At 38.8% G+C, this 11,235-nt stretch overlaps 1 protein-coding gene across 1 annotated transcript in view; it reads right to left on the bottom strand.

Annotated features, from left to right (window-relative positions):
• The window catches only part of asic4a (acid-sensing (proton-gated) ion channel family member 4a), a 64,056-nt gene extending 53,181 nt beyond the window's left edge, over nucleotides 1-10,875 (bottom strand). Inside the window, exon 1 of the mRNA XM_030786562.1 lies at nucleotides 10,300-10,875. Coding sequence (XP_030642422.1) covers nucleotides 10,300-10,875 — 576 coding nt within the window. The remainder of the gene's footprint in view (nucleotides 1-10,299) is intronic.
• Nucleotides 10,876-11,235: the final 360 nt, after the last annotated feature.

Below are 11,235 nucleotides of genomic sequence, written 5' to 3' on the forward strand. Positions count from 1 at the left end.
CAGGCTGCTGAACACCAATAGATCCTCAGCTGTCGCCAGTTTATCTCTGCACCATGCTCTCCCCAGATCAGGCCTTTCCTCTCTGCCTACACTTAATATGAATCTCAACCAAACTCTTTCTATACATTTAGCATCTAAATTGTGGTATTAAAATAGATTTATCAAATCGTGAATGACAAAGTAGGAGAAAAACTGTCAGAAATCAAACACTAGTAATGACACACATTCAATCAACACACAAAAAACAAAACACAATCTACACATTAAAAGTCTGAAAGATGTTTACGTCATCTAGAGCTCTCCACTCCATCATTGTGTAGAAGTTGTTCTTTATTCTGAGCAGGTAAAAGCCAATGAAGTCTCTTGCTCTCCCTCCCATCTTTTGTTTGCAATACCTTGCCCCCTATTGTAATGATATGCTAATACAAGGCAAGTTATTCCACTGTTTGGGTTGGAAAAGCTTTTATTTATGCAACATCTCTGTACCTGATCTGTCTACCAAGAGCAAGTCTGGTCTCCCCAGCTGCAGTAGAGACAGAGAGAGAGGAGAGGAGGGAGAGAGAGAGGAGGGTTGGAGGTTGCGGCTTCCTCTGAGTTTCATGTCACCTGCTGTGTCATTTCCTTTCTTATGCATGATCTACAGCTCCTCAGCTCCTCAGTTCCTTTCAACCAGTTTCAGTCCAAGCTCTTTTACATCTCACTGCCTTTTTTTTGACCTGTGTCAAAGTTCTGAAGCATATAAACAGAGCCAGCTGCACGCAACAATGTTCACTTTAATTGGCTCCAAAGGCTACGGTGGCCTTGAGATTTTTTCTGTTTTTTTGTTTTTTTTTAGCAGAGAGCTGTGGACTTGTATGACTCAATAACTGCCTGTGTAAACAACTTGAAAATATGTCACATAAAATAACACCCAACTGGAGCAAAGTGGGAAATTCCATGTAGGTGGAGATCAGGAGCAGCTCCAATGTAACGACAGGGACCAGCTGGTTGGATTCAAGGCAAGATCGTAAGGTCCAAACTCAATTCACTGACCACTCTCTTCATACTGAGCGCAATCAGTGGCATCTGCTAATACATATACTATAAGCCAAATGGTCTGGCGATTCAGTTACTCCCTGTTTCTAGGACACATTCAGTTTCTCTTGGATTAATCGCTCTACTCCAGTGGTTACTGCATATGAAATAGACACTAATATGGACTTTATTCTACAGAGAACCCATGAAGAAAAAAAACAAAAACAATATTTTCATTTGTGGCATTTATTCCTTTGCTGAAGTCTCCCAGTCAATCCAAAGGTTATCAGTTATCAGAGTTCCTCAGGTACAAATCGAAAATGTAATTCAAATTCAGGATGCAAAATCTATATGCAAACTTATGTTGCAATTAAAGAGCTCTGAATAGCAAGCAACTTAATTTAAGATCAACTGCAAACTGTCTAGCAGACACTAAGGAAATACTCAGCAAATTGTTTTGTGAATGAATGATGAGACATACATCCCAATCAGTTTGGACAGACCATTTAGTCTCCAGTTTATTTGACAGAAAGAGGCATTTCCCTATTCAGAATAATTCATGTTACTAACAATATTGTAAGTATAGAATGCACCAGAGAAAAAAAAGAAAAAGAACAAAAAAACACTCCTCATCATCCACTAATTGTCCCTCTCTGTCTAACACAGCTTACTCTGATATTTCTTGGAATGTACATCTAACCAAATGACTGTTTACCCTCTTTTACGCCCAGTGTATGGACCTCATAAAGATGGGTACATTTCTACGCCAGGATGCAGGGGCTCAGGACCGTGTCCACTCTTAATAGGCTAGCTTGGCCCCTCATGGGACACAAGTGTTAATCGCAGCCATCAGGTCCTCTTCCTGCTGGATCAATGTCAGCACAAATTTCAGATTGCTTTCCTGATGTGAGCCAAGTTATCTGTGATTCAGCTTTAATAGGTTATTGAACGGCAAAAGCATTTAGGGAGCAGGGCTGTTTTTCAAGTTATTGACAATCAAATCCACACAACTTTCTCATTATCATATGTGAGAACAAACAAAGTCCATCTCCAGGCCTGTAAGGACCAAGAAAAGCAGCAATACAGTTACATATGCAAGATAAACAAGTCTGGCATTCTGGTAAAATATCATTCAAATATTTACCCACAGAATATTTAGGACATGTGTCATGCCAAATGCAACTGCAGCACAAATATTCCATTTAGAGCTAGTCTGGGTTCTATTTACTGTATCAGTGCACTGAGTGGCATTAAGGAGAGCAGGTGTTGTTATGAATTGCTCTTTAACTGTCTGCCACACTCTTCCATCTGTCTATGATAAGAGTATCAAACACCACTGGTAAATTGACATAGAAACAAGACATACACTAATCTAAGGGAGATGTCTGTGCAACTGGAGAGAAGATGAGGAAACTTCTTTTTGATGCTCGGACACATGACTCTTTTTGTAGTTTACAGCCATGGTTGTAAATGAGTGAAAATTTGTTTTGAAACACGCTACTGATGTCTTCTTTGTTTGCATTTTTCACAAACACCCTTATTTGTAAAAGCAAAGAGATAGAAGCTTGATCAAAACAGACTTATTTGGAAGTGTAAGCAGTAAGCCAACTAACTGGGCAGTCAATCAACTGCTCCACTGATTAGTGAGTGGATGCCATACGTCCCTATGAAGAAGTGGGCATGTGGGCATGTTTGTGGGCATGATTGGAAAGTTTATTTTATTGCTATCTGCAAGTTCAAAAAATATTATACATTTTGTATACATTTCATTAGCCCTTAACCACAATTATTTGTGACGTGTCTCACTATAAACGATTGTTTGAATACTTGAGTTCAGTGGGTGATGTGACAAAAGAACTCTAATGGAAATGAACCCCAAGGAAATGATCTTTGTTTGGATTATAATATTATCACACTTGCAAGCTTCAGCATTACACACACACACACACACACACACACATATAAATTCTTAAACATACTATTTAAAAATGAAACAAACAGAAGTTTAGAAGTTTAGAAGTTCACACTCATCTAGTGTACTGCAGATGCCACAATCAAATTGTGGTCAAATAGAGTGAACAGTTTTTTGTTTTTTTTTTCATACAAGGAAACATAACATTTAAAAACAGACATTAAATATAACCAAAGGCAGACAGTTAATTTCATGATGTAGAATCACAGGGTAAGAGACTTTGCATTTAACTTGCATATTTACATAGTTCAGTTAAACTGCAAAATAATTACTCTCAGTGAAGACAATAGTCCATTTGTATTGTGCACTCAAGTATTTTTCATTTGAGAATTGTAAATACTCTCTTGAATAACTGGATGAATTTTGACATGTGATGCAAACTAACTGTACTCTTTCTGTTGGTTTCATAATGATGTAATGGGCTCCTTCTAACTGGGACATACTTGGAGGGTAAAATGAGCAATGGCAGTTTGAGGAATTAAATGACATTTTCTTGCAGTTTAAGGTCAAGTGGTTCCTCAGCATCTTGAAAACCCTAAGGATGAATTATTCTCTAATATGCTGAATAGCACTGCTGGTATTGGAGCATGAGGCATTGTGTTTATAAAGCCATACTCAGGTGCAAAGAAAAAGTAAAAGTGTATAGAAAGTAAAAAAAGTACATAAAACATTTTATTATCTCACAAGGATTGTGAATTACTCGGCCTCCACATTTTGCACAAAACATTTGAAACATTAATACATTTTTCAGTCAGTTTGATGGTTGTTATTTAAAAGTATCAACATTTTCAGTTCAAGAATGATTTCTTTAAAGGCCATTTGCCCTAAAGCTTGTACACTTTCTCATAAACATCTACGGCTCAAGATTACTGGCTTTGCTTCAAAAAGCCTGATACATGTATCAAAAGACAAAATATTTTGATAAGCTGGAGAAAAAAAGTAAAAATCTTTTTCTAATACTGAAATGCTTTTGAGATCATTGGCAATGAGCACATCCGGCATTCAGTTAATAATGTAAGTCATGCAGTACTGTTACGTTTAGAGATATTTTGTGTACATATTCATTTGTTATCATTAATTCAAAATGAATTAATAAATTTATTATAAACTAATTACAATAGGACTGTGAGTAACATCTAAGAAGCTGTAACTTGAGTTGTGTGAGACATAATAATGAAGATAAAAATAAAATAAAATAATAAATAATAATAAAATAAAAAAATACTTATATAAAAATAAAAACAATAGTAAAAATTCAAATAGCTCAATAATAATTGATGTACATTTTCTTGATAGTTTAGCTGATTTGCTGCGCTTGGCCTTGACTTTGGCAGGTGTTTTACATTTTACACTGGATGATTATTTTTACTATGGAAAAGAGGATTTTAGCTGTGTGTCAGTACCTATTCTATGAGCCCCCTAAATGACTAACATAGATCCTACTGATAGGGATGTGCAATGGTACATTAAATATTATTGAAGACACAAGCACTCTAAGGTGCTTATATATACGGGCAGGACTGTAAAAAGACAAAGGAAATGGATTATTGTGCAAGGTAGTAGCTTCAGTTTTAGTATGTATGCAAATGTACAGACCAAAGTCCAAAGATTGCTGCAAGGCAAAATATGTGTCAGTTGACATAATTCAGAACACAAGCCAAATGTCCAACCAAGCAGACACACCACTCCCTCAGATTCCCACAATATGCAATGTGACATTTCCACTCGTTGGTTTTTATATCTGCTCAGCCTTCCTGGACAACACTGTGACATTTTCATACAGAGAACAGAACAAAGATTTTTACTTCTGAGATCCATTTGATATTTAAACATATGCTGCCTCTTTCAAGTAATTAAGTGGTAGTGGTGAGAAGACAGAAGCCCACATCCATTATCCACCGTGGTCTAAAAGCAAGACTTGATTAATTTTTCACAAGCAGTTTCACAGTGATGCATTTGGCATGAGCCTTCTAAAAGATCACAAAGAATATTTTTGTGGCATGAATTAAAATTCAACAGAACAATGAAAAAGGACAGACAATAGTACATTATACCTTTGGGTTTATTTATGCATTACTACATGTAGTTACCTTGAATTGCTTGTATATTCTCCAGTCACCAATCATGTTAAAAAAACCCAAAAAAACAGTAACAACAAAAAAAACCCATACATTTCATGTTTTTTATACAAAGAAAAATGGAAATATTATTCAAGAGGATAAAATGCTGATATTAAGTAAGGCATAATGTACAGTGAGCTGTTCATTATTGCAAAATAAACCCCGATGGGGTGATGCAGGACCCCAACGCGAAATAGAAGCCATGTAATAATCCTAGATATTACACGGCTACTTATTAAAGAAATCAATAATTTGACCCAAAATTTGATTTAAAGATAATTTTATTGATTTAAAAATGATTTCATTGCTTTCGAGAAAAAAATAGTTCCATAGCAACAGTCTGTTATTTATAGCAGCGGTCTGCTATTCAGAATTAACAGACCGTAGAATGCCATAACTGACCAATAGGAATCAAGTATTCAACAAATGCCATGTAATAAAATAGATTGATCTATAACCAGCTCAAGTCATATCCCTGTGGACTGAGAACAACACTCTACGTTCAGCAGAAACAGAATCCCAGAACTGGCCCTGCATTTGGACCTGGCATTCTCAACATTAATGAACACAGCACACTCATCACCCAAAAACGGGCAGCAGTTAGTCACACTAGGCCAAAGGCCTGGGACACAAGTGACATATTGATTCAGGAAGGAGACCAAAAAGTCATGTTTGTATCAATCTTGTATGCAAAGTCACATTACAGCACAATGATAAATGTTATTATGCATACACAAACACGGACTACAACACACACATAGAAATACAAGTAAATGTTCCTTCTCTGATTGGCAGCATGGTGTACAGCCTGTTAAAATGAGACAAATGCCCTTTGGGGTGACTATTATTATTATTATTATTATTATTATTATTGTTGTTGTTGTTGTTGTTGTTGTTGTTGTTGTTGGCAGCATGGTGGACAGCCTGTTAAAATGAGACAAATGTCCTTTGGGGTAACTATTATTATTATTATTATTATTATTATTATTATTATTATTATTATTATTATGATTGTTGTTGTTGTTGTTCTTGTTTTTGGCATCATCATGGTGGACAGCCTGTTAAAAGGAGACAAATGCTCTTTGGGGTGACTATTATTATCATTATCATTATCATTATTATTATTATTATTATTATTATTATTATTATGATTGTTGTTGTTGTTGCTGTTGTTGTTGTTTTTGGCATTATCATGGTGGACAGCCTGTTAAAATGAGACAAATGCCTTTTTGAGTAAGGGACAAAAGTAGAAATGTAGGAGTAGGGCCTGACTGTTCCATAATATTATGAGGAACTTTAGCAAAATAAAAGTCATCCCATGAGCAGTCAATTTTTCTCTTGTTGTTAGATCACCCAAAAACCCACCGATGACAGGACCTGTCATATCCCAAAAAAGTTTCTCAAAGTAAATAGTTCAACTTTGCATCCAAAATACATCATCATGTCTCAGATAAAGGGTTTCTGACTGTGTGCTTCTAATGCATTTAGAGATCAGTTTGCCTCTAAATCAGTTAACAAATGCCATCACCACCAAGAAATGTGTGTGTGTGTGTGTGTGTGTGAGTGTGTGTGTGTGTGTGTGTGTGTGTGTGAAGACAGAAAAACTACTTGAAATATCCCAGTGGTGGCAGTTAAAGTAAATGTGTGTAAAGGTGTGCTTCACATGTGAGTGTATAGCATGAAGGAAAGATAAACTGGGGGGAGGCTGGCAGGGCAGATGATAGCCATGTCTATAACCAAGGAATGCAAATGTATCAGAAGCTGAGCAGTTCAGTAAGCTGTGGAGAGCCACCTCAGTGGAACTGGGCAGCTAATTGACAGGCTGTTTTGGACAGAGCTCCAGAAAGCCGGTCACTTTCACGGTGCCCAGTTCTCTGTCTCTGTCAGGGAAGCAAGAGGGTGGGGTAGAACAGGGGAGTAGAGCCAGACGCTTCACTCACTGGGGGACCTCATGTCACTCATGTGCTCTCTCAGAGAGACATCTTACTGCAAGAAGTGCCAGCCACTCTCAAACAGTGCATGGAACACCTGTTACTGCCAAATTCACCTTATATCCACACACAAACAGTTCTACATTAAGCTGGACCCTGGTGTGTTCTTGGTGACACACACCTAATCCATGAAGGTATAAACATGAAAAAGACAATTACATCAGAGTCAAAAACTAAATCTCAAAGTATTGTAAATACATTTTACAATGCTGCAGCATATGCTTAGAAAACATCCACACAACCATGTGTGAAACTGTTCCATAGAGGAGATTACATTCTGTTAGTCTCAGGGCATACTCTCACAAATTCAGTTATCTATTAAAACACTCTGGGCTCTCAGACTGACGTGCCAAACAGTGGCCTAGTGAAACTGCCTCTGTTAACCTGTTTTTTAAAGATCGTTTCCTTAAGGTTAGTTGACCACATGCATACATGTGGAGGGGATCTGTCCTTGCTGTGAGCTAAATCTGATAAGTCATCTGCAAACAGAGTAGAGCAAGTGAGCAAACAGATCCACAGAAGCCGAAAGCCTCACGGCTCACCACTACAGAAAGCCACCTTAATCGCAACATGCTGTGTTGCCAGGAACCTGGGACTACCCTGAAGGAAAAAGACATGCATAGCTATTATATTAGATTATGTCTAAGTGCCTTATTATGACTTCTATTGTGAATAATTAATTTGAGTCAATAACAGCAGAGGATTTTAATTATACCCCATGGCATACATGCAGGAGGCAACACACTGCTGCCAGTCTTCAGAGAGATATCAAAATAACCAAATGTGCAAAATCAGTGGATGTCCCTGAGTACCTTGAAAGTGACCACTGTTAGTTTTCTGTCATGGGCAGTTAGTAATTAAGTATCGTTAAGCCCAGTAGTAGTATGTTTACTTGGGAAACTTGCTTTCAAAGAATGAAAACGTCTCCATGTCAGTATTTAATGTTGTAAATAAAAGATTCTCTAAGCTGTGGTCCAAGTAGCCATGCCTATAATCTCTGTGCTGTAACGGTTTGACGTCTACAAGTAATTACAGAATTCATGAAATTTAGAACTGTTTGTCAAATGCAAAATCAAAGAAAAACAGAATGACCAAAGATTAATCTACATATTATAACTGAAACTAGATGGCATATCAATAACAAATAACAGCAAAATTACAGAAGTAAATACATGAAAACTATAACAAGTGATAAGACCTGGAGTTTCTGTAGAATGATATATTCTAACTCACTACAGTGTACTCTGGGGCAAATGATGCTTACAAACACAAGACGTATAACTAGATGTTACTCTATAATAGTACTATGTCTGGCACAAACAGAATCATACATTAATATATGTGGTGACTTTATTCTTTTATACTCATGAAAATCTTAGCAGTGAACCAAATGAAAGTAGCCAACTAAACAACTGTGTTTCACAGAGTGTCAATGATGCATTGAGATCTGTCAGAGTTAAACTCTCCAGAAAGACATGGCCAACCCCCCACCCCAACCCCAATCTCTCTCTCTCTCTCTGTCTGTCTCTCTCTGTCTCTCTCAACCCTACTTGTGTTGGTTTGTGGGATGGGTGCCCTGCCATGCGTGATGCTAAGATCCCTATGACAAATCTAAGTGACAGTCCCACAGATGTAGATCACAGACTTGAGGAACTTTCCAAGGATCTTAATCCATATAGAAGTCAATCAATTTCCCCCAAGAGAGGCAGTGTGTCAGTGACTGACACAGGACAGCCTAGCAATGAGTGTCAGAAACAAGGTCTCATTAAAGTATTTCAGCATGAAGTAAATGTCACTGTGGCTAACACAAGTGTCAACTTTCCTTCATTGAAGGAAAGTGTTGGCCCAGTCTTCAAAACAAACTTTGGTCAAATCACATCTCAGTAGCCACAGGTACTTTCCACCCTTCCTTTTCTCTCTCCTCTCCCGTTGCATCTCACTGATTCCCCCTGGAGCATGACATTTTCCCTGGCATGGGAAACAAGACAAAACATTCTAGGTGGAGCTTCTTCTCTGTCAGAACTAATTCCTTCCTTCAATGTGACTGATTCTTTTGAAGATCAAAAAACACAGAAGAGACGGAAATCCCTGTTGGTGCACAGTTAGAGGAGGAGGGCAAGCCCTGGATCCCTTTGTCTCTGTGGCAAATCAAAGGTTACTCTATGTAATCAGGGTGATAAGGGAGAGAATTTACAGGTCTGCAGAAGGTGAGCGTATCAATGTTCAACACATCCCATTAAGACTTGACAACAGTACTTCATCACCACAGAACTAAATGCATTGCCCTGTTCCCCACAGAAAAAGCTATTTCTGAACAGCACTGTAACTTCAACAATAGAACATACTCCACACAAGACCTTTCAGACAGGTCGAGAGCAGTTTATGGAAACTGTTTTATTCCTCTTAGTCAATTTAGCTAATGCAAAACTCATGTACGTCAGCACTTCAATGTTTAAGCTTAACAGTAGTGAGATTGAAATACAACAGCAGTGTAACACTGCTCCTTCCATTCTGAATTCTGGGTATTTTTAAAGGCTATGTAGATGCCATGCACTCTCAAGGCAATAGACATTGGAAACAGTATGTAACCACAATTTATTTTAAAAACACTAAGCACCACAAGGCTTTTCGCCTAGACAAGAATCAAGTCCATAACTTGAAGTCACACACAAACATCAGAGGAAATCATCCTGAGTTTGGGCATAACTGAAATTCCATGTGCAGGATGCTGAGAGTCCTATTTACAGAGCCACGGTCAAACAAACATGCACTGTTTCTGCCAGAGAGAGCCAATATAAAGAGCACTCAGTCACCTGAACACTTACTACAACAGCTCTCTTCTGGCTATAGGAGCACTCAAGCTCATTTACTCTTTTTTTTCTTTTTATAAAGCTTTATAAAAGTATTTAAGCTTTAAAGTAAGTGTGTGTGTGTGTATATATATATATACATACACACACACACACACACACACACACACACACACATACATACATGTATACACACACACACACACACACACACACACACACGTATATATATAAAATATTTTTATAAAAAGTATCTATGTAAAATACTTTAGCCCAGGGGCATTCCACTTTCTCTGCTGTTCTAGCTTACTTCACTAGAGTAACTATTTCAGTCTTATTTTACCTCACATGGAGGTTCCAACAGGCTCTCTGAAACTTTGGAGTGAACTCACCACAGAGAAGTCCTCAGCTGAGCAGTTCTGTCCACTGAAGTTACAGCTCTTCAGCATCTCTTCCAGCTGGTGTCCAGTCCTGTTGAAGATGTCCTGCATGTCAGGGGCAGGGTATTCCAGATCAGTGGGCTTGTGGCCATCCTTGTTTTTGGGGGGTAGGCCTGTCAGGTTGGCCAGGTGGTAGATGTCAGCGTCAGTGAGTGCAGAAAAGCGGAAACGGTTGATGTTACAGATGGTCACTGCAGGAAACACCATCTCTGGGGTGGCCTCCTCTTTCAGAGCCGTCACATGGGGATGCTCCAGGTAAGAGATGGCACACTTTGCCGCCTGGTAAAGAAAGAGCACCAAAGACACCAAGAATGCCAGAGCCCAAAGGGTCTGCCGGACGCCCAGCCGGCCCGACACAAATATATGGTTAATCCCATGCAGTGAACAGGAGTTGGCAAACCCGGCGAGGTCCTTGGTCGGAGGTGTGCAACTCTCTTCAATCAAGCTCTCCTTGTCCCCTTCCTGCTTGCCTTTCTGCTTCTCATCCTCCTCTGCAAATTTGATTTTGCAAACAAATTCGATCGGCATGTGGGCAGCCAGGTCTGCGTTTGGGATGCTCTGATAAAAGCTATCAGCCTTCTTCCACGTGCCTTTGCTCCTCTTGTCTGCGTCTGGCAAATAGATCTGAACTCCAGAAAAAAGGCAAAGGGAGAGAGAGAAAGAGAGAGAGAGAGAGCGAGCGTGGCTGTAGCTGCTACCGCCGCTGCTGTTACTGCTACTGTGCGCGGTGACTGCCGTGATGTCTCCTCTCCCCTGCTCCTACTGCTGCTGCTGCTTGTCTGAGTACTTGATCAAGCTCACTGAGTCCCGCTTATCAGCTCTAATACAGCTGTCAAAAAACAGTCTTCCCCTTTGCTTTAGCACCTCAGATGAAAATGCAGCATTTTG

Source organism: Chanos chanos, chromosome 10, assembly GCF_902362185.1.
Source record: "Chanos chanos chromosome 10, fChaCha1.1, whole genome shotgun sequence".
NCBI classification, from domain to species: domain Eukaryota; kingdom Metazoa; phylum Chordata; class Actinopteri; order Gonorynchiformes; family Chanidae; genus Chanos; species Chanos chanos.